At 32.5% G+C, this 25,000-nt stretch overlaps 1 protein-coding gene and 1 long non-coding RNA gene across 2 annotated transcripts in view; one reads left to right on the top strand and one right to left on the bottom strand.

Annotated features, from left to right (window-relative positions):
* LOC119614500 overlaps window positions 1-8,798 on the top strand; it is a 10,329-nt gene extending 1,531 nt beyond the window's left edge. The window contains exon 3 of the long non-coding RNA XR_005232330.1: window positions 8,701-8,798. This is a non-coding gene — a long non-coding RNA (uncharacterized LOC119614500). The remainder of the gene's footprint in view (window positions 1-8,700) is intronic.
* Window positions 1-24,135, bottom strand: part of LOC119614498 (kelch-like protein 17) — a 30,452-nt gene extending 6,317 nt beyond the window's left edge. The window contains exons 1-2 of the mRNA XM_037970619.1: window positions 24,011-24,135; window positions 4,385-4,568 (exon numbers count right to left, since the gene is read on the bottom strand). Coding sequence (XP_037826547.1) covers window positions 4,385-4,410 — 26 coding nt within the window. The 5' untranslated portion in view covers window positions 4,411-4,568; window positions 24,011-24,135. The remainder of the gene's footprint in view (window positions 1-4,384; window positions 4,569-24,010) is intronic.
* Window positions 24,136-25,000: the final 865 nt, after the last annotated feature.

Here is a 25,000-nt window from a genome sequence, read left to right as displayed (position 1 = left end):
TAGTCTATGCTACAGACTACTTTGTAGTCTATGCTTTAGACTACTTTGTAGTCAATACTAAAGACTACTTTGTAGTCTATGCTAAAGACTACTTTGTAGTCTATACTAAAGACTACTTTGTAGTCTATGCTAAAGACTACTTTGTAGTCTATGCTATAGACTACTTTGTAGACAATACTAAAGACTACTTTGTAGTCTATGCTAAAGACTACTTTGTAGTCTATACTAAAGACTACTTTGTAGTCTATACTAAAGACTACTTTGTAGTCTATACTAAAGACTACTTTGTAGTCTATGCTAAAGACTACTTTGTAGTCTATACTAAAGACCACTTTGTAGTCTATACTATAGACCACTTTGTAGTCTACACTATAGACCACTTTGTAGTCTATACTATAGACCACTTTGTAGTCTATACTATAGACCACTTTGTAGTCTATACTATAGACCACTTTGTAGTCTATACTATAGGCCACTTTGTAGTCTATACTATAGGCCACTTTGTAGTCTATACTATAGACCACTCTGTAGTCTATACTATAGACCACTTTGTAGTCTATACTATAGACCACTTTGTAGTCTATACTATAGACCACTTTGTAGTCTATACTATAGACCACTTTGTAGTCTATACTATAGACCACTTTGTAGTCTATACTATAGAACACTTTGTAGTCTATACATTAGACCACTTTGTAGTCTATACATTAGACCACTTTGTAGTCTATACATTAGACCACTTTGTAGTCTCTACTATAGACCACTTTGTATTCTATACTACAGACCACTTTGTAGTCTATACTATAGACCACTTTGTAGTCTATACTATAGACCACTTTGTAGTCTATACTATAGACCACTTTGTAGCCTATACTATAGACCACTTTGTAGTCTATACTATAGACCACTTTGTAGTCTATACTATAGACCACTTTGTAGTCTATACTATAGACCACTTTGTAGTCTATGCTATAGACCACTTTGTAGTCTATGCTATAGACCACTTTGTAGTCTATACTATAGACCACTTTGTAGTCTATACTATAGACCACTTTGTAGTCTATACTATAGACCACTTTGTAGTCTATACTATAGACCACTTTGTAGTCTATACATTAGACCACTTTGTAGTCTATACTATAGACCACTTTGTAGTCTATACTATAGACCACTTTGTAGTCTATACTATAGACCACTTTGTAGTCTATACTATAGACCACTTTGTAGTCTATACTATAGACCACTTTGTAGTCTATACTATAGACCACTTTGTAGTCTATACTATAGACCACTTTGTAGTCTATACTATAGGCCACTTTGTAGTCTATACTATAGACCACTTTGTAGTCTATACTATAGACCACTTTGTAGTCTATACTATAGACCACTTTGTAGTCTATACTATAGACCACTTTGTAGTCTATACTATAGACCACTTTGTAGTCTATACTATAGACCACTTTGTAGTCTATACTATAGACCACTTTGTAGTCTATACTATAGACCACTTTGTAGTCTATACTATAGACCACTTTGTAGTCTATACTATAGACCACTTTGTAGTCTATACTATAGACCACTTTGTAGTCTATACTATAGACCACTTTGTAGTCTATACATTAGACCACTTTGTAGTCTATACATTAGACCACTTTGTAGTCTATACTATAGACCATTTTGAAGTCTATACATTAGACTATAGACCACTTTGTAGTCTATACTATAGACCACTTTGTAGTCTACACATTAGACCACTTTGTAGTCTATACTATAGACCACTTTGTAGTCAATACTATAGACCACTTTGTAGTCTATACTATAGACCACTTTGTAGTCTATACTATAGACTACTTTGTAGTCTATACTATAGACCACTTTGTAGTCTATACTATAGACCACTTTGTAGTCTCTACTATAGACCACTTTGCAGTCTATAATATGGAATATTTGTGTCCTATTCTCTAGGATACTTCACCCGAATAGATTTCATTCTACTTATGTTGGTAATGACTCCGTTAAATCTTAATATTGTTTAAATTTCTTAGCACATATCTTAAAACTGTTATTATTCAGCTTAAACTTCCGTTTCCTTATTTTTATTATCACAACCGTCCCTCTATTTGTCATTACATCATTTTAGCTTTAAACAAAATATAAAACTTTTATAACTTTGCCATTGTAGTATGAGTATCAATTAACCTCATTTCTTCTTAATACATATTTTTATTCACACTACGAATAACCCAAATTGCAAAAAATATTTTGAAATCATTATAAAAGGGCATTCAATATTCCACAAATTCGATCAGCCTAAAAAGCTTGCATTTCATCCCCAACATTTAAATCCCCCTCTGGGAGGAAAGTTGTAATAAAATCACAACAATAAACTTAAAAGCATTTACAACATTTCAAAGAATATTATTACATTTTAACAACTGAAATACTTATTATTTCTCATATTTACTTGAAGAGTGTCACAACTAAAAATTTAGGTTTTCAGAACTTTTTAAAGTTGCATTTCTATGGTAAAAATTATTTAGGAAATAGTATAGAAATGACTTAAAAACTTGCTAAATAGTTGTGTTTTCCGTATCCCTATCTATTGAGTTAGGACATTTTTGATATAAATACGTGATTTGTTTGTGAGTAGTGAATGATGGTTTTAGTTTACAATTTCAATTAATGATGACATCAAGACGCCAAAGTGTCGAACAAATAGTCAATCTGCTGCCCCTTTAATGGTTAATGGGAAGCACTGTTCCATTTACAACAACTACTTTACTGGGGAGCTCTTTAAAGCGAATGAAAATGTCTAAAGAGAATTAAATGAATGAATTAATGTGCGTGCGTATGTGAAATGTTTGTTAACAACAATGTAAACCACAACACAACATGATAGTAACAACAACAACACCAACAAAAACCAATACAACCAACCCTTGTTTGTGGATTATAAAAACAGGATATAAAAATCGTTGGGGATTTTTTATCAACATACACACACGCCTTCCTCACACTCTCCTATTTGTATACAAATATCGACCAAACATTGTCAATTAAAATGAAAAAATAAGTGGGGATTTAAGTTTTTGTTGTTGTTGGATTTTGAAAATAAATACAAAAAGTATGAGGGGTGGTACTGAATTCTGTGGATAGATAGATAGATAGATAGATAAGATAGATAGATAGATAGAGGTATAGATAGATAGATAGATCGTGATAGAAGATAGATAGATAGCTAGATCGATAGATAGATGATCGTATAGATAGTAGAAGGATAGCTATAGAAGATCAGATAGATCGATAGATCGCTCGCTAGCTAGCTCATAGTAGCTAGATCGATAGATCGATCGCTCTCGCTCGCTCGCTCGCTCGCTCGCTCGCTCCCCGCTCGCTCGCTCGCTCGCTCGCTCGCTCGCTCGCTCGCTCGCTAGCTCGCTCGCTCGCTCGCTCCGCTCGCTCGCTCGCTCAGCTCGCTCGCTCGCTCGCTCGCTCGCCCGCTCGCTGATCGCTCGCTCGCTCGCTCGCTCGCTCGCTCGCTCGCTCGCTCGCTCGCTCTCTCGCTCGCTCGCTCGCTAGCTCGCTCGCTCGCTCGCTCGCTCGCTCGCTCGCTCGCTCCTCGCTCGCTCGCTCTCTCGCTCGCTCGCTCTCGCTCGCTCGCTCGCTCCTGCTCGCTCTCGCTCGCTCGCTCGCTCGCTGGCTGCTCGCTCGCTCGCTCGCTCGCTCGCTCGCTCGCTCGCTCGCTCGCTCGCTCGCTCGCTCGCTCGCTCGCTCGCTCGCTCGCGCTCGCTCGCTCGCTCGGTCCTCGCCCGCTCGCTCGCTCGCTCGCTCGCTCGCTCGCTCGCTCGCTCGCCCGCTCGCTCGCTCGCTCGCTCGCTCGCTCGCTCGCTCGCTCGCTCGCTCGCTCGCTCGCTCGCTATCGCTCGCTCGCTCGCTCCTCGCTCGTCGCTCGCTCCTCGCTCGCTCGCTCGCTCGCTCGCTCGCTCGCTCCTCGCTCGCTCGCTGCTCGCTCGCTCGCTCGCTCGCTCGCTCGCTCGCTCGCTCGCTCGCTCGCTCGCTCGCTCGCTCGCTCGCTCGCTCGCTCGCCCTCGCTCGCTCGCTCGCCCGCTCGCTCTCGCTCGCTCGCTCGCTCGCTCGCTCGCTCGCTCTCGCTCGCTCGCTCGCTCGCTCGCTCTCTCGCTCGCTCGCTCGCTCGCTCGCTCGCTCCCCTCCCTCGCTCCCCTCCTCGCTCCCCTCCGCCTCCCCTCCCCCCCCTTCCCGTTTCCCTCCCCCCCTGGCCCTTGGCCCCCCCTTCCTGTCCTTCTTTTTTCTCTGCCTTTCCCTCTCCTGCTTGTTCTCCTCTTGCTTGTCCCCCTACGTACATATAGAATTTGTCAATACTTACAGATTTGATTTAACCGGCAAAAACATGATGATGCTTTTTTATTCGTTTCTTTTGATCCTAGTTTGCTCTGCGTGGGTTAGTTCAATAATACAAAAAATCCTTGTTAGTAACACATTTAAATGCTGGTGGTTGCTTTCTATTACTTTCTTCCAATCAGTCTTTAAGATATAAACGAAACCAAAAGCTATAATGACATAATAAAAGAAAATCATTTTAAAAATTTAATTACAAAAAACGTTTTTACGATATTTTATTTTATAGCATAAAAATTAAATTAATATTCATTGAGGGTAGTTGCGTTAGCATTTTGCAAAAATATTAAAAAAAGTGAAAAATTAAAACAAATATTTTATCTTAATCGTGTAGTTCTAAAAGGCAATTATTATGTTAAATTATTTTCACGCCCTTTCCCCTTGTAGAGTTGACACCATCCCCGGCCACAACATTATTAACCTTGTGCCGTTTATTACTTTGTGTGCAAAAACATCTAACGCTGTGTGTTTGAACATTAATTTCAAAACGTTTTGAAACTTAAACTCAACACGCCACAATTCAAGTACAATCTTACACGCAATATTAATTTGAAGCATTTTTCTATTCTTCTATTTGGTTTTTATACGTAAAATAGAGAACTTTTTAAGTTTTCTTCAAGTGTATTTGTAAAATTCATTGTGTGTAGGTGACCAACCAACTGAATCAATCAAGTGTTTTTTTTTTCAAAAATTTTATATTTTACTTTTTTCCGCTTGATAAATGATGACAACATAATATTGTCATATAAAAAGTATTTCTGCGTCCATACACGTCCATCTACAATGTATTTTCTAAATAAAAAACATGCAACATTTTTTATGTGTAATCAAGTCAACCCTGAAGTTAGTTAAAAATGTTGTATTTTCTTTTCGGTTGGTTAAAGGACACGACACGCATTTTTAACCATAAGGACATGTTACTACTAACTGTTTCGAAGATTATTAAGATAAGCTTGTTACTAATCGGACTGAAATTGAAACAATAGAGAGTAAGGAAGGTGTGAAAGGGGAAAATTAATTTTTTTAATATGGAAAATTACCTGTTTGGGAATCGTTCGTAAGACGAATTTCTTGTCATTTCTACTGGTTAAATGTGCGATTATAGAATAGTTTAGTATATAGTTTAGCCTAAAGTCTAGTCTAAATTCAAGTCTATAGTCTAGTCTATAGTTTTGTTTATAGTATAATCTATAATCTAGATTATAGTCTAGTCTAAAGTCAAGTCTATAGTCTAGTCTATAGTCTAGTCTATAGTCTAGTCTATAGTCTAGTATATAGTCTAGTCTATAGTCTAGTCTATAGTCTAGTCTATAGTCTAGTCTATAGTCTAGTCTATAGTCTAGTCTATAGTCTAGTCTATAGTCTAGTCTATAGTCTAGTCTATAGTCTAGTCTATAGTCTAGTCTATAGTCTAGTCTATAGTCTAGTCTATAGTCTAGTCTATAGTCTAGTCTATAGTCTAGTCCATAGTCTAGTCTATAGTCTAGTCTATAGTCTAGTCTATAGACTAGTCTAGTCTATAGTCTAGTCTATAGTCTAGTCTATAGTCTAGTCTAAAGTCAAGTCTATAGTCTAGTCTATAGTCTAGTCTATAGTCTAGTCTATAGTCTAGTCTATAGTCTAGTCTATAGCCTAGTCTATAGCCTAGTCTATAGTCTAGTCTTATAGTCTAGTCTATAGTCTAGTCTATAGTCTAGTCTATAGTCTAGTCTATAGTCTAGTCTATAGTCTAGTCTATAGTCTAGTCTATAGTCTAGCCTATAGTCTAGTCTATAGTCCAGTCTATAGTCTAGTCTATAGTCTAGTCTATAGTCTAGTCTATAGTCTAGTCTATAGTCTAGTCTATAGTCTAGTCTATAGTCTAGTCTATAGTCTAGTCTATAGTCTAGTCTATAGTCTAGTCTATAGTCTAGTCTATAGTCTAGTCTATAGTCTAGTCTATAGTCTAGTCTTAGTCCAGTCTATAGTCTAGTCTATAGTCTAGTCTATAGTCTAGTCTATAGTCTAGTCTATAGTCTAGTCTATAGTCTAGTCTATAGTCTAGTCTATAGTCTAGTCTATAGTCCTAGTCTATAGTCTAGTCTATAGTCGTCTATAGTCTAGTCTATAGTCTAGTCTATAGTCTAGTTAGTCTATAGTCTAGTCTATAGTCTAGTCTATAGTCTGTCTATAGTCTAGTCTATAGTCTAGTCTATAGTCTAGTCTATAGTCTAGTCTATAGTCTAGTCATAGTCTAGTCTATAGTCTAGTCTATAGTCTAGTCTATAGTCTAGTCTATAGTCTAGTCTAGTCTATATGTCTAGTCTATAGTCTAGTCTATAGTCTAGTCTATAGTCTAGTCTATATCTAGTCTATAGTCCTAGTCCTATAGTCTAGTCTATAGTCTAGTCTATAGTCTAGTCTATAGTCTAGTCTATAGTCTAGTCTATAGTCTAGTCTATAGTCTAGTCTATAGTCTAGTCTATAGTCTAGTCTATAGTCTAGTCTAGGCCTATATTCTAGTCTATAGTCTAGTCTATGTCTAGTCTATAGTCTAGTCTATAGTCTAGTCTATAGTCTAGTCTATAGTCTAGTCCTATAGTCTAGTCTATAGTCCTAGTCTATAGTCTAGTCTATAGTCTAGTCTATAGGTCTAGTCTATAGTCTAGTCTATAGTCTAGTCTATTAGTCTATAGTCTAGTCGATAATGTAGTCATAGTCTAGTCTAGGTCTAGTCCTACAGTCTAGTCTATAGTCTAGTCTATAATGTAGTCTATAGTCTAGTCTATAGTGTAGTCTATAGTCTAGTCTATTGTATATTCTATAGTCTAGTCTATAGTCTAGTCTATAGTCGATTCTATAGTAGAGTCTATAGTTTAGTGTATAGTGTAGTCCATTTCCTATTCTATAGTCTAGTCTATAGTTTAGTCTATAGTCTAGTCTATAGTCTAGTCTATAGTCTAGTCTATAGTCTAGTCTATAGTCTAGTCTATAGTCTAGTCCTATAATGTAGTCTATAGTCTAGTCCTATAGTCTTGTCTATAGTCTAGTCTATAGTCTAGTCCTACAGTCTATTCTATATCGGGTCTATAATGTAGTCTATAGTGTAGTCTATAGTCTAGTCTATAGTGTAGTCTATAGTCTAGTCTATAGTGTAGTCTATAGTCGAGTCTATTGTCTATTCTATAGTCTAGTCTATAGTCTATTCTATAGTGTAGTCTATAGTCCTAGTCTATAGTCTAGTCTATAGTCTAGTCTATAGTCTAGTCTATAGTCTAGTCTATAGTCGATTCTATAGTATAGTCTATAGTTTAGTCTATAGTGTAGTCTATTGTCTATTCTATAGTCCTAGTCTATAGTTTAGTCTATAGTCTAGTCTATGTTTAGTCTATAGTCTAGTCTATAGTCTAGTCTAAGAGTCTAGTCTATAGTCTAGTCTATAGTCTAGTCTAATAGTCTAGTCTATAGTCTAGTCTATAGTCTAGTCTATAGTCTAGTCTATAGTCTAGTCTATAGTCTAGTCTATAGTCTAGTCTATAGTCTAGTCCTATAGTCCTAGTCTATAGTCTAGTCTATAGTCTAGTCTATAGTCTAGTCTAGTCTAGTCTAGCTAGTCTATAGTCTAGTCTATAGTCTAGTCTATAGTCTAGTCTATAGCTAGTCTTAGTTAGTCTATAGTCTAGTCTATAGTCTAGTCTATAGTCTAGTCTATAGTCGAGTCTATAGTCTAGTCTATAGTCTAGTCTATATCTAGTCTATAGTCTAGTCCTATAGTCTAGTCTATAGTCTAGTCTATAGTCTAGTCTATAGTCTAGTCTATAGTCTAGTCTATAGTCTAGTCTATAGTCTGGTCTATAGTTTGGTCTATATCTGTCTATAGTTTAGGTCTATAGTCTGGTCTGTAGTTTAGTCTGTATCCTAGTCTATAGTGTAGTCTATATTCTAGGTCTTTACTTAGTTTTTGCTGGGTAGTTTTATTAACAAAAACTAATTATTATTTGGTTCTTATATTACAAACATGCTTAAGCATTTAAGTAAAAATCATTATTTCTAAATATCCTTTTCCTAAGTGGCATTGTTAGGCTTCCGTCCTGTTAATAACGAATACTTGGTGGGTGTTAACGAAGTAGGTAACCTTAATTTACTTAGCAAATTAAAAAAATCCTACATTAAGGATTTTCAAGGCATTTTGCTTTGTATTGTACCTAATATGTATGTGTATTTTGTTAAACATTAACTGCATATAAAAATTTACTCATATTACATTTTTAAACTAAAACAATATTATTTTTGTTCATTTTACAGATTAAATTTCAACACGACAAAGAGACATCAACGTTACTGTTTTGTATTTACAATCAAATAAAGGATATTGACTCTTTTTGGTGGCCATTGTAAAAACACTTTAGGTTATTAGCAATAAAAATATTTGTTTATTATGTTTAATCAATTTTAATAAAAACATCAGTTAAAAAATACTATATCCTTGTTTTATTAGTTTAAACGAACTAAATCTAGACCCTAAACTCTATTTGGGTACATTCACAGCTTTCGTTTGACCCTAATTTCATTTAAATCATGCAAATACTTTTGAATTAATAGCAATTTAAAGAAACTAAGAAGAAATTCAACAATTTAAAAAAATCTGGCAACTCTGGTAAAATAATTTTTCCCAAAGCAAGTAGCTGATATAAATTTCTTTCAAAAGACTCTAATTGCATTTAAATCGTTTGTGTACTTTTGAAGTTATTGCAATTTAATTAAATCTTAAAGTATGTAGTAAATATCACAAGTATGGCAACACTGGCGAAATAGTTTTTCCTAAAACAAGTAGCTAATTTAAACACCTTTCAATAGACTCTAATTTCATTAAAATCGTTCGGGCACTTTTGGAGTAATTGCAAATTAAATAAAACTTATAGAAAGCAACTAGTTTCATAAATATGGCAACACTGTTAAAATTAGTTTTAATAGAACATATAGCCTACACTCACACCTTTCCAATGACTCTAATTTCCTTTAAGATAATTCAAATACGTTTGAATAGCAACAAACTTAAAGAAACTTAACATTAGATACAAATTTACAATAGTCTGGCAACGCTGGTAAATACATTTTTCATACAACAAATAGCTTGATTTATAACCTAAAGATTGACACTAGTTTTACTTAATTCGCGGCAGTATTTACGAAGTTATAGCAATTTTAAAAATCCCTTGATTGGTATTTTTTTCAAAACTTGGCAACCCTGTCACTACATTGTTACAAACGCCATCTATTGGTTGGGTACATAGTTTTTTAGCAAAGCGAAAAATTAGGTGCTACAGAGGCTCATTTTCAAAGTGTATTAACTCAGGAACTACTGAACCGATTTCAATAAATTATATAAGGATCTATAGGGGTCATATTGTAGATTTGAAAAACTTATTTTTCCAGAGTTGCCACCTATTTGTTTTTATTATAGACTAAGGGAAATCAAAGATGACTTTAAATGCCTTTATTGTTTAGGTTTCTTAACTAAAATGTTTAAATGTTGTATTTTTGAAAAGCTGACATTTGGGTCTCTACAAAAATTAGTTTGCCAGAGTTGCCAAGTGATTTGAATTAAAAATAAATGTATTTTAAAGTTGGTTGAAATTCACAGTATGTTCCTTTACTAATATTTTGCAGTAAATAAGAGATAATTTTCAAATGCCAAAATCTATGTGTTGATTTAATTTTAAATTTGTTTTGGATTATTGTCTATATGGTCGGGAATATTTGCTTTCAAAAACACTATTTTATCGATTTTAGTCTAAAAACATAAAATATATAGCTATCAAAAGTAATTACTACATTTTCGTACTCTAGTATAAAAGTGAACATATGGTAACTCTGGAAAATCAAATTTTTAAATCTGCAATTTATCCTCTACCAACCCTTGTACAAATGATCAAAATTGGTTTAGTAGTTTTTGAGTTATAACGTTTTAAAAATGTGTTTATATTTTCGCACTCTAGCATAAAAGTGAGCATATGGTAACTCTGGAAAAACAAATTTTTTAAATCTTCAATTTATACTCTACAAATCCACATACCAATGATCAAAATCGGTTTAGTAGTTTTTGAGTTATAACGTTTTAAAAATTTTCCTCTGCGGTACCATATTTTTCACTTTGCTAAAAAACAGTGTACCCCACCAATAGATGGCGCTGTACCAATGTAGTAATAGGGTTGCCATGTTTTGGTAAAAGTTGCCATTTTAGGGATTTTTAAAATTGCTATAACTTTGAAAATCCTTAAACCGTTTTTCGAAAAACTAATGTCAATCTTTAGCTTATATATTAAGGTGTATGTTCTATGAAAAATTATTTTACAGTGTTGCCAGAAATTTGTTAATTTGCTGTTTTTTGTTAGGTTTTTAAAATTCCTATAACTTTGAAAATACTTAACAGAATTAAGTGAAGCTACTCTCAATCTTTAGCTTGTTTATTAAGCTATTTGATGTATGAAAAATTATTTTACCAGTGTTGCCAGAAAATTGTAAATTTTCCGTTTTTTGTTAGGTTTTTAAAATTGCTATATCTTTGCAAAACTTAAACGAATTAAGTGAAACTAGTGTCAATCTTTAGTTTATATATTAAGCTATTTGTTGTATGAAAAACTATTTTAACCACTGTTGCCAGAAATGTTTACCAGTGTTGCCAGAAATTTGTAATTGCTGTATTTTGTTAAGTTACTTTAATAGCTATAACTTCGAAAATACTCCATCAAATTAAGTGAAACAAAAGTCAAACTTAAGGTAATACATTAAGCTATTTGCTATATGAAAACTTATTTCACCAGTGTTGCCAGAAATTTGGAAAATTGCTGTTTTTGTTAGCTTTTTTTTAATTGCTATAACTTGGAAATACTTAACCGAATTAAGTGAAACTGATATCAATCTTTAGGTTATATATTAGGATCTTTGTTATATGAAAAAATTATTTTACCAGTGTTGCCAGAAATTTGTAAATTGCTGTATTTTGCTAAGTTACTTTAAATTGCTATAACTTTAGAAATACTCAATCGAATTATGTGAAACAAGTAACAATCTTAAGGTAATGCATCTAGCTATTTGTTGCAAGAAAAATGATTTTACCAGTGTTGCCAAATATGTTCAACTTGCTGTATTTTGCAAAGTTACTTTAAATAGCTATAACTTCGAAAACACTTAACCGAATGCGAACAGAATTAAGTGGAACTGGTGTCAATCTTTCGATCATATATAAGGTTTTTGTTTTATGAAGAATTATTTTACCAGTGTTGCCAGAAATTTGTTAATTAGTTATATTTGGTTAGATTTTTTTTTAAATTACTATAACTGTGAAAATTCTTAACTGAATTAGTGAAACTGAAGTCAGTCTTTAGGTTATATATTAAGCTATTTGTTGTATGAAAAACTTTTTTGCCAGTGTTGCCAGAAATTTGTAAATTTGATGTTTTTGTTAGGTTTTTAAAATTGCAATAACTTTGAAACAACTGTCAATCTTAAGGTAATACATCAGCTATTTGTTGCATTAAAAATTATTTTACCAGTGCTGCCAAAACATTTGCTGAAACTAATGCTTTAAAAGGAATATAACTTTAAGTTTAAACAAGTTACAATTATTAAATATCTAACACACAATTTTATAACTTTTTGATTGAATTTACTATAAAGAAATCAACCCCTAAGGAGAAATAAAATCAATACATATAAAATATTATGAAATAGACTGAGTATGAAGTATAAACAAATATAGAAAATTGATTTATTGCTTTGGCCTTAGCTGACGATGATAAATAAAATATTTAACACAAAATATTAAACATAAATTAAATACAAAAAATTTTCTATTAAAGCCCGAAATAAAATGGTTTTGTTTGGCTTTGTATATAGACAAAATTGTGCTAATTTTAAACCCAGTTTTATTTTGTATTGTGTATGAGCATGACACAAAACAACAACAACAACAAATAACAAAAGTTCTATTTAATTTAATTCCATTTTCAAACAATAGCAATAACAAACAGTTGTACTTAGTTTTTAAACTCTGTTGTTGTTGGCATTTGTTAAACCAAAAGTCACGTTTGTAATCTGATGAATACTACTTATTTATTCTGCAAATGCAACAGATATTTACTATTTAGATACAAGAAGACAAAGTCTCAGGTACATTTTGTATTTAGCAGTAATTTTGACTTACTAGTATGGGGTTTCATTTATTACTACATACGGTGGTAGTCTTTGTTTTTGTAGAACATTAAATGGAGTAGAATCTAAAACTAAAATATTTAATACAATTTAAAAAGGTGTCGTGTGTGTGTCTGTCTTTACGTTTTTTTTTAATTTTTTCATTTATTTTCTTTAATTTACTACTATTTACCCATTTTTTTACACTCCATTCGTAATGGCCTGGTCTATTTGCATGCATTAGTTTACAGTTGAGAAGTACAATTGCTAGTATTTATATTTACATTTACAGTAATGGTTGAAATAAAAGAAATATTTCGGAAATTTTGAAACAGTACTAATTTTTGCAAAAAAGTACATACTAAAGACTAGGCAATAAACTAGTCTATGAACTATTCTATTGACTAGTCTGTTGATCTTTAACTGGTGTATTGATCTATTGGCTACTCTTTGGACTAGTCTGTTGATCTTTTAACTGGTCTATTGACTATTAACCAATATATTGATTACTCTATGGACTAGTTCATTGACTAGTCCATTTAGAGTTAAATTAGGTTAGGACTTTGGACTAAGGTACTAACTACTCTTTGTACTATGCTGTTAACTGCTCTTTGGACTAGTATATTGACTACCTTTTCAACGAATCTATTAACTACTCTTTGTACTAGGTTATTTACTAGTATATGGACTAGTCTATTGACTACTCTTTGGACTAGGTTATTAACTACACTTTGGAATAATCTATTGATTACTTTAAGGACTAGTCGATTACTCTTTGGACTAGTCTACTGGCTACTCTTTGGCAAGTCTATTATTGACTACTCTTTGGACTGGCCTATTAACTGCTCATGTGACTAGTATATTGACTGCTATTTACACTAGACGGTTGTCTACTCTTGTACTAATCTATTGACTACTTTTTAGACTAGTCTATTGACTACTCTTTGTACTAGTCTATTGACTACGCTTTGGTCTATTATATTGTCTAGTCTATTGACTAGTCTTTGAACTAGATTTTCATTAACTACTCTTTCGACTGGCTCTTTCGACTAGTCTATTGGTTACTTTTTGACAAGTCAATAGACTACTCTTTGGACTAGTCTATTTGCTGCTCTTTTGACTAGTCTATTGACTGCTCTTTGGACTAGTCTTTTGGCTACTCTTTGGACTAGACTTTTGGCTACTCTTTGAACTAGTCTATTGGGTACTCTTTGGACTAGTCTATTGGCTATTCTTTGGATAAGTCTATTTACTACGCTTTGGTCTATTATATTGTATAGTTTATTGACTAGTCTTTGAACTAGTCTTTTGACTGCTCTTTGGACTAATCGATTACTCTTTGGACTAGTCTATTGACTACTCTTTGAACTAGTCTATTAACTACTCTTTTGTCTAGTCTATCGATTTCTTTTTCGACTAGTCTATTGGCTACTCTTTGACTAGTCAATTGACTCCACTTTGGACTAGTCTTTTGACTACACTTTGAACTATCCTATTGACTAGTCATTGACTGCTCTTTGGACTAGTCATTTGGCTACTCTTTGGAGTAGTCTATTGGCTACTCTTTGGACTAATCTATATACTACTCCTTGGACTAGTCTATTGACTACGCTTTGATCTATTATATTGTCTAGTCCATTGACTACTCTTGAACTAGTCTTTTGACTGCTATGTGGACTAATCTATCGATTACTCTTTGCACTAGTCTATTGACTACTCTTTGGACTAGTCTATTAACAACTCTTTGGACTAGTCTATTGACTATACTTTGGGCTATTCTGTTGACTGCTCTTTTGACTAGTCTTTTGAGTACTCTTTGAACTAGTCTATTTGCTGCTCTTTTGACTAGTCAATTGACTACTCTTTGCACCAGTCTATTGACTACTCTTTGGACTAGCCTATGGCCTATTCTTTGGACCACTCTTTCGAATAATCTATCGATTACTCATTCCAAATTCAACCATTTGCTGTATACACTAATAAATTATGCTATAATTCTACCCACAACTCTATGTAATCTGCATTTATGCACATTTAAGTACAACTAACTTTCGCTTTAATGCTACCTAGTAACTTTGTAAATTACAACAACTGTAAAAAGGGGGAAAAAACTTGACAACAATATGTGCAGAATAAACAAAAACCCACTTGGACTTTATCTTGTACATAAATATTCATATAAACATTAATATTGCTGCATAAATATGCAAAACTGTATTGTTGTACTGTTTTTTCAGTTTTTTAAGTTTTGTTTGTTTAAAAGTGTCATTGTTATAATAATTTTTGGTCATATGCCAAAAATAACTAAATGTGTTGAGAGCCAATTTTCTTTTGCTTTCCCTTTAATAATGGATGGCAATTCTGATATTTGTTCTATTTAATGTGACATAATGCTCAAGATTTTAATTTGCCAGCATATTAAAATAAAAACTAATAAAATTGACTTTATTTGACACTCAACAATAGTTGACCCAAAAAAATATGAAAATTTCCCACGAAATGACTTAAATTTTTTATAGAATAATTTTCATGAAATTTTAAGAGAAATTTTATTCATTTTCTATAGAAAATTTCCCATGAATTGAGAAAGATTTTATTATAGGAAACTTCTCATGAATTGAGTACCATTTTCTATAGAAAATTTCTCATGAATTGAGTACCATTTTCTATAGAAAATTTCTCATGAATTGAGTACCATTTTCTATAGAAAATTTCTCATGAATTGAGAAACATTTTCTGAAATTTCTCATGAATTGAGAAACATTTTCTATAGAAAAATTTCTCATGAATTGAGAACTATTTTCTATAGAAAATTTCTCATGAATTGAGAATTACTTTCTAAGAAAAGTTCTCATGTCTAGTCTAGTCTATAGTCTAGTCTATAGTCTAGTCTATAGTCTAGTCTAGTCTATAGTCTAGTCTATAGTCTAGTCTATAGTCTAGTCTATAGTCTAGTCTATAGTCTAGTCTATAGTCTAGTCTATATCTAGTCTATAGTCTAGTCTATAGTCTAGTCTATAGTCTAGTCTATAGTCTAGTCTATAATCTAGTCTATAGTCTAGTTCTATAGTCTAGTCTATAGTCTAGTCTATAGTCTAGTCTATAGTCTAGTCTATAGTCTAGTCTATAGTCTAGTCTATAGTCTAGTCTATAGTCTAGTCTATAGTCTAGTCTATAGTCTAGTCTATAGTCTAGTCTATAGTCTAGTCTATAGTCTAGTCTATAGTCTAGTCTATAGTCTAGTCTATAGTCTAGTCTATAGTCTAGTCTATAGTCTAGTCTATAGTCTATTCTATAGTCTAGTCTATAGTCTAGTCTATAGTCTAGTCTATAGTCTAGTCTATAGTCTAGTCTATAGTCTAGTCTATAGTCTAGTCTATAGTCTAGTCTATAGTCTAGTCTATAGTCTAGTCTATAGTCTAGTCTATAGTCTAGTCTATAGTCTAGTCTATAGTCTAGTCTATAGTCTAGTCTATAGTCTAGTCTATAGTCTAGTCTATAGTCTAGTCTATAGTCTAGTCTATAGTCTAGTCTATAGTCTAGTCTATAGTCTAGTCTATAGTGTAGTCTATAATCTAGTCTATAGTCTAGTCTATAGTCTAGTCTGTAGTCTAGTCTATAATCTAGTCTATAGTCTTGTCTATAGTCTGGTCTATAGTCTAGCCTATAGTCTAGTTTATAGTCTAGAGAACTATTTCTATAGAAAATTTCTCATGAATTGTGTACCATTTTCTATAAAAGAGTTCTCATGAAATGGGAACAATTTTCTATAGAGAATTTCTCATGAATTGAGTACCATTTTTTATAGAAAGTTACTTAAGATGTGACGACAGTATTCTATAAAAAAATTTCTTATGAAATTAGTAGTTTTCTATATAAAAAAATCTCATTCATTAACTTGCAGTATAATGGGGGGTCATTTTGCCATTTTTCTGCTGCGTTCAGACTAACAACACTTTAATTTATATGTGGCACGTTTTTATGGTTGTTATTACGATTATTTTTTTGTTATTTCACTTTTTATTTACTTTATGTACCTTTTGTGTAATTTTTCTAAACAAAATAAACTAAAACTAACAAAAATTTTACTATTTTTTGCTAGTAAAAACTTTTATTGTCGCAAAAAAAAAAAAATTTCTCTATTCATAAAATCACCAATTTGTCCATTTACAACTCATACTATTCAAATTCAATTGTAAAATTTTATGCAAAAATTCATAAAAAAATGGTTACAAAAGAGTCTTGTACTCGTGTGTTATATGTATAGTAAATAGTATACTTATAGTATTTTTTATTATTATTAGTATTTTGGTCTTGTATTGTCGGGGCATGATGATGTTGACTTTAGGAAATAATGAATGGTTTATAAAACGTACATACTAATAACGGGCAGACGTTGTCTATTGTTTATTCTTACCCAGCGACAATTTTATGTGCAACAACTAGACTCATAGAGACGAAGGACCATATTTGTTCATATTTTATTAAATACAACATTTTGCTGGTTAATTTAATACCGTAACTGTAGATTCATTCATGCATTTATACTGGTTCATAGTACTTTTTATTAGATTTTATACGTAATTTGAAATTGTTGTCGTTGTATTTATATTTATATATATAAATTTTTTCTATTTCAAGCTGCTATCATAGAAATCTTAAACGTTTTGTAATGTGATAATTGCTGTTCACATCATATCATAGTTTATTATTAGTTTCTATATAAATATAGTTTTATGTTCAACATGTATTTCTGTTTGTGATGTTGGTGATGATGATGTTGGTTGTCATTATAGTAGAATTTCAAGGTTTTTAGTTTTCATAATTGTTAAATTAAATCAAAAAAATTTTCTACTGAATTAACAAAGCTAAACAATCATAAAACAAATAATAGAAAAACACCTAAAAATCAAAAAAAAAAAAAAAAAAAAAAGATTGCATCATAATGTTTGCGGTTTGTTTTCAGTTTTAATTTCAAAACTGATGACATTTGACAGAATATATTATGTTATAATATGCTGATGCATTGTCACCTCAGAATTTTGCATAATTATTAATGAACAAATGGAAATATATTGTTGTTGCTACTAATAGGTTGTTCATTTTTCAATAGAAAATTAAGTAGAATTGTCTCTAGGAAATTTCTCTTGAAATGGGAATAATTTTCTAAATAATAAATTTCTAAAACCAAGACCATAGTCTAAATCATAACCAAGACTATAATTAGATTATAGACCAGACTGTAATCAAGACTATAGACTAGACTGTAATCAAGACTATAGACTAGACTTTAGTCAAGACTATAGACTATAGTCAAGACCATAGACTAGGCTATAGTCAAGACTTTAGACTAGAATCTAGTCAATACTATAAACCAGAATATGGTCTAAGTTATAGACCAGACTATAGTAAAGATTACAGAATAGACTACTCTATAGTCCAGACTATAGTCAGTGCTACAGACTAGACTATAGTCAAGCCTATATAGTTAAGACAATAGCATAGGCTATAGACTTGACTATTGTCGAGATTATAGACTAGACTAAAGTCAAGACTATAGTCAAGACTTTACACTAGACTATAGTCAAGGATTTACACTAGACTATAGTCAAGACTTACACTAGACTATAATCAAGGCAATAGACTTGACTATAGTCAAGAATATAGTCTAGATTATAGACTAGACTATAGTAAAGATTATAGAATAGACTACTCTATAGTCCAGACTGTAGTCATGCCAATAGACTAGACTATAGTCACGACAATAGACTAGATTAGAGTCATGACTATAAACTGTAGTCAAGACTATAGACTAGACTATAGTCAAGACTAGACCAGACAATATTCATGACTATAGCCCAGACTATAGCCAAGACTATAGACTAGACTACAGACAAGACTCTAATCAATACTATAATTAGACTACCGTACTGTCTATAGTCAAGACTATGTACTAGACTTTAGTATAGTCAAGACTATAGACTAGAATCTAGTCAAGACTTTAGACTAGACTATAGTAAATACTATAGACTAGACTATAGTCTAGTCTATAGTCTTGACTATAGTCTAGTCTGTAGTCTTGACTATAGCCTATTCTATAGTCTAGTCTGTAGCCATGACTATAATCTAGTCTATAGTATTTACTGTAGTCTAGTTTATAGTCAGTACTATAGTCTTGACAATATAGTCATCTATAGTCTTGGCTATAGTTTAGTCTATAATCTTGACTACAGTCTAGTTTATAGTCAGTACTATAGTCTTGACTGCAGTTTAGTTTATGGTATTGACTAGAGTCTAGGCTAGTCTTGACTATAGCCTAGTCTATAGTCTTGACTATAGTCTAGTCTATAGTCTTGACTAGAGTCTAGTCTATAGTCTTGACTATAGTCTAGTCTATAGTCTTGAGTATTCTAAAAGTCTAGTGTACAGTCTAGACTATAGACTAGTCTCTAATCAATACTATGAACTAGACTACAGTCTAGACTATAGTGAATGAAAATTTTCTATATAAAATTTCTCATTTAAATTACATTTTCATTTCACTATTTATTAACAGCCTAAACATTTTTATTTACAAAAAAAAAACTAAAATGCTTTTTCCTCATTTTTTTAAAAAACTACTTGCCCACAAGGACAATTGTAATGTTCATTTTCCTACTAAATCCTTGTAAGAACCTCTTGAAGCGAGATATACGATGCCTCATAAATGTATGAAACAAACGATTCTAATGCCAACAAAACACACACAATAACAAAGTACTCATATTTTATGAACTGTATTTAAATTTAGGCTGTAACTGTGGATGTATTCACAAAAAACTGAAAGGCACTTGGAAAAACAAATTTTACTAAAATTCAAAAGAATAACCGCAAACGACAACATCTATACAAAACTATCCACTACACCTACATTTAAAACTTAAAGGCCCCCAAAATGAAAAAAAACAATAAAACTATACTTCAAATTGGCAAAAAAGAATCTATTGTGTAATTGAAAACTACTTGATAGAATCCAAAATAACTGAACAATGTTTGAGCAACACAATGTAATGAATGGAAGATTCATGTGGTTAAAACAAGTAAAAAACTAGTCAATAAATAAATTCGAAAATTTAACACCTTCCCATGACATTATAAACGACAACAGATATTACACAGAGCAGATGGAATACACATCATAAATATTTAAATAAATAGGGGCGCTCAACTATGGAGGAACCTCTATATAAAATTTCACACATCAAAAGTTACATTTTCTAACCGTATATTGTCATAACGTGCTAATAGTTTTTCTATAGAAAAATTCTTTTGTTCAGTTCTAGCGTAGTTCTAGTTTAGTTCTAGTTCAGTTCTAGGTCAGTTCTAGTTCAGTTCTAGTTCAGTTCTAGTTCAGTTCTAGTTCAGTTCTAGTTCAGTTCTAGTTCAGTTCTAGTTCAGTTCTAGTTCAGTTCTAGTTCAGTTCTAGTTCAGTTCTAGTTCAGTTCTAGTTCAGTTCTAGTTCAGTTCTAGTTCAGTTCTAGTTCAGTTCTAGTTCAGTTCTAGTTCAGTTCTAGTTCAGTTCTAGTTCAGTTCTAGTTCAGTTCTAGTTCAGTTCTAGTTCAGTTCTAGTTCAGTTCTAGTTCAGTTCTAGTTCAGTTCTAGTTCAGTTCTAGTTCAGTTCTAGTTCAGTTCTAGTTTAGTTCTAGTTCAGTTCTAGTTCAGTTCTAGTTCAGTTCTAGTTCAGTTCTAGTTCAGTTCTAGTTCAGTTCTAGTTCAGTTCTAGTTCAGTTCTAGTTCAGTTCTAGTTCAGTTCTAGTTCAGTTCTAGTTCTAGTTCAGTTCTAGTTCAGTTCTAGTTCAGTTCTAGTTCAGTTCTAGTAGTTCAGTTCTAGTTCAGTTCTAGTTCAGTTCTAGTTCAGTTCTAGTTCAGTTCTAGTTCAGTTCTAGTTCAGTTCTAGTTCAGTTCTAGTTCAGTTCTAGTTCAGTTCTAGTTCAATTCTAGTTCAATTCTAGTTCAGTTCAGTTCTAGTTCAGTTCTAGTTCAGTTCTAGTTCAGTTCTAGTTCAGTTCTACTTCAGTTCTAGTTCAGTTCTAGTTCAGTTCTAGTTCAGTTCTAGTTCAGTTCTAGTTCAGTTCTAGTTCAGTTCTAGTTCAGTTCTAGTTCAGTTCTAGTTCAGTTCTAGTTCAGTTCTAGTTCAGTTCTAGTTCAGTTCTAGTTCAGTTCTAGTTCAGTTCTAGTTCAGTTCTAGTTCAGTTCTAGTTCAGTTCTAGTTCAGTTCTAGTTCAGTTCTAGTTCAGTTCTAGTTCAGTTCTAGTTCAGTTCTAGTTCAGTTCTAGTTCAGTTCTAGTTCAGTTCTAGTTCAGTTCTAGTTCAGTTCTAGTTCAGTTCTAGTTCAGTTCTAGTTCAGTTCTAGTTCAGTTCTAGTTCAGTTCTAGTTCAGTTCTAGTTCAGTTCTAGTTCAGTTCTAGTTCAGTTCTAGTTCAGTTCTAGTTCAGTTCTAGTTCAGTTCTAGTTCAGTTCTAGTTCAGTTCTAGTTCAGTTCTAGTTCAGTTCTAGTTCAGTTCTAGTTCAGTTCTAGTTCAGTTCTAGTTCAGTTCTAGTTCAGTTCTAGTTCAGTTCTAGTTCAGTTCTAGTTCAGTTCTAGTTCAGTTCTAGTTCAGTTCTAGTTCAGTTCTAGTTCAGTTCTAGTTCAGTTCTAGTTCAGTTCTAGTTCAGTTCTAGTTCAGTTCTAGTTCAGTTCTAGTTCAGTTCTAGTTCAGTTCTAGTTCAGTTCTAGTTCAGTTCTAGTTCAGTTCTAGTTCAGTTCTAGTTCAGTTCTAGTTCAGTTCTAGTTCAGTTCTAGTTCAGTTCTAGTTCAGTTCTAGTTCAGTTCTAGTTCAGTTCTAGTTCAGTTCTAGTTCAGTTCTAGTTCAGTTCTAGTTCAGTTCTAGTTCAGTTCTAGTTCAGTTCTAGTTCAGTTTAGTTCAGTTCTAGTTCAGTTCTAGTTCAGTTCTAGTTCAGTTCTAGTTCAGTTCTAGTTCAGTTCTAGTTCAGTTCTAGTTTAGTTCTAGTTCAGTTCTAGTTCAGTTCTAGTTCAGTTCTAGTTCAGTTCTAGTTCAGTTCTAGTTCAGTTCTAGTTCAGTTCTAGTTCAGTTCTAGTTCAGTTCTAGTTCAGTTCTAGTTCAGTTCTAGACTATAGACTAGATTATACACTAGACTATAGACTAGACTATAGACTAGACTATAGACTAGACTATAGACTAGACTATAGACTAGACTATAGACTCGACTATAGACTAGACTATAGACTAGACTATAGACTAGACTATAGACTAGACTATAGACTAGACTATAGACTAGACTATAGACTAGACTATAGACTAGACTATAGACTAGACTATAGACTAGACTATAGACTAGACTATAGATTAGACTATAGACTAGACTATAGACTTAAGATTAGACAAATAGGAAAGTATAGTTGGGCATGGCCGAACATATAATACTCTACACCATGAGTATATTTTAAAAATTTTTATTTTTCACAAAGAAACTTTTATATTGAATTTTACGTTAATTCCAAAGTATTTAAGCAATTTATTGATAAAAAACAAATTTTGTAAATGAGGCTTTATATAGGAGTATAGGTCAAACATGGGCCGATCCTCATTAAATTTGGGAAAAGTATGTATTTTTAAATAATAGTTAATTATGTTGAGTTTCATTGCGATACAAATGGTAACAAGTCAATTTTAGACGTTTAAGACATTTTTGAAGGGGGGTTTGTATGGGGGCTAGGGTCAAATAAGGGCCGATCATTACGAAAATCTGCGGTGTCATTTATACTTATATAAAACTTATTTGTGCCAATTTTTAGAGAGATAATAGTATATTTGACGTAATTATGGCATAAAAAACCCAAATCGGGAGATACTGTTGTATGGGGGCTAGGTGAAATAATGGACCGATTTCAACCATTTTCAATAGGATTCGTCCTTGTGCCAAAAAACAAGCTTGGTCCAAATTTCATGAAATTATCTTGTACCTTGCGCACAAGGTTTACATGGACAGCCAGCCAGCCCGACAGACGGACGGACGGACATGTCTTAATCGACTCAAAATCTGATTCGATCGGTATACTTAAAGGTGGGTGTAGGACCAATATTTTGTGTGTTACAAACATCAGCACAAACGTATAATACCCTCCCCACTATAGTGGTGTAGGGTATAACTATAGATAGACTAGACTATTGATACCAAATAATTTTTATAGATTTGTTTTAAATATATAGGTATTAAAATGTATTTAAACTATTATTTGTTCATATGGATCAAATATTGTACTATTATAATATGCGGTATATTATAATAGTACAATATTTGATTACAATGATATAAAACCGACAAAGTACAATAAACCTGAAACAAATTGTTTCCAGTAAATAAACAGCAAAACCAACATATGTTAAGTTTGATAATACAAATAGAATAAATATAATTAACTAGAGAAAAACCTATTGTCAACGTTCACTTGTGTTATAACTCGCACTTGTTCAAAGCCTACACAAAATTAACAAATAACATGAAGTGTGAAATACTTCTAAAATCAATCTCTCCGCAACCCTTTTTTTAACACCTTTACCCCACTATTACTATTTTTTGCTTAAACTAAAGCAAAAAAAAAATTCCGTTATATTTTTTTATTACTATTTAATGCAATTACTTATGTAGTTGTTTACACGTTTGGGTGTATATGGATGTGGGTAACTAAACTAATAATGGGTCGTCAACCTGACCGAGCGGTTGTTGTCATTGTTTTTGTTGTTGTTGCTGCTGTTACTGTGAGTTAATGTCAACTTGTATTAAAACAACGTAATCATCATCATCATTCACTCACTTGTACTATTTTCATATTAAGTTCCTTTTACACATACACACACACATGCTAACAAATATAAAAAGAGCAACTTAACTGCAGTTAGACATGAAATTTAATAATAGAACAACAATAAACAAACCAACAATTTTGCTCTATTTACGAATTTGATAGAGAGCATAAACTTAAAAAGCATTTATTGAGAGAAAATAACAGTACAAACACCACCCTTTCAACATCCACACACACAAACACAAGGGTTGTTTATAAAGTTTTCCTTGATTTTTCACTTGCACTTCCGGAATTTTATTTCTTCCTTTTTTCTCTCAGTTTTAAACAAAAATTTCTTTTTTTAACGAGTATATACAGATAAGAAACTTTAGTTATGGGATTTTTTTCACCAAATAATTTATTCAAAAACATGTTTTTCTATTTAAATTTTAACACTTGTATTGACATGCAAAACACATTTTTATTTAACCGGCTCCATTTGATTATTATTTATTTATGCAAATATTTAGCTGGAAAAAAAATAATTTAAAGAACCAACCCAGTTTTATTTATAAATTCTATTAAACTTTTAATTACTTTTGATTTGTTGGTATACCGGTATTCCCAAATATTTATTTTATTATTATATAGTTTCTTTTTCTTATTTTATTTCCACTCTCTTCCAAACTACATGTAGTCACCACCGCTGCCCAGAAGCAACTGATTCTATCGCTGCATAAATATTAAACATTTAGCCAGCCAGCCAGTTAGCAGCAGCAGCTCTTTAGCAATTCTTTCGATGTTGCTCTCCAAAGTATTGTTTAAAAAAAAAACTCCAATATATGGGGGTATGTGGTTGATACTCGAGTACGTTATGCTCAATACACATTAACATATGTTTTTTAACCGCTTTTTGTTAGGTTGGTAAAGCACGTGAGTTTGAATAACAAACAAGAAAAGCTTTCACTACCCAAATACCCTTAAACTAGAGTTTTATACATGTGTCGAAGGGAATAATATGGAAATGAAATACTGGACTTGTGGAAGTAGAAACAAGAGCTTTTAGAAAAGCTTTACACAAGCGTTATTTTGAATGTGGTTATTTTATTATGAGAATAATTCTTTTATGGAAAATATCTTTTGAAATGAAATGATTTTCTATAGAAAATTTTTACTAGAATGAGAAGAATTTTGTCCAAAATTGTTGTTCAAGTTCAGTGTTAGTTCAGTTCTAGTTCAATTCTAGTTCAGTTCTAGTTCTGTTTCAGTTCAGTTCTAGTTCAGTTCTAGTTCAGTTCTAGTTCAGTTCTAGTTCAGTTCTAGTTCAGTTCTAGTTCAGATCTAGTTCAGTTCTAGTTCAGTTCTAGTTCAGTTCTAGTTCAGTTCTAGTTCAGTTCTAGTTCAGTTCTAGTTCAGTTCTAGTTCAGTTCTAGTTCAGTTCTAGTTCAGTTCTAGTTCAGTTCTAGTTCAGTTCTAGTTCAGTTCTAGTTCAGTTCTAGTTCAGTTCTAGTTCAGTTCTAGTTCAGTTCTAGTTCAGTTCTAGTTCAGTTCTAGTTCAGTTCTAGTTCAGTTCTAGTTCAGTTCTAC

The sequence above is a fragment of the Lucilia sericata genome, unplaced genomic scaffold (genome assembly GCF_015586225.1).
Source record: "Lucilia sericata isolate MDLA Ls3-8-SP2 unplaced genomic scaffold, ASM1558622v1 Contig002975F_arrow, whole genome shotgun sequence".
NCBI classification, from domain to species: Eukaryota; Metazoa; Arthropoda; class Insecta; order Diptera; family Calliphoridae; genus Lucilia; species Lucilia sericata.
The sequence above is the reverse complement of the archived record's forward strand: the minus strand, read 5'-3'. Positions and strand labels throughout refer to the sequence as shown.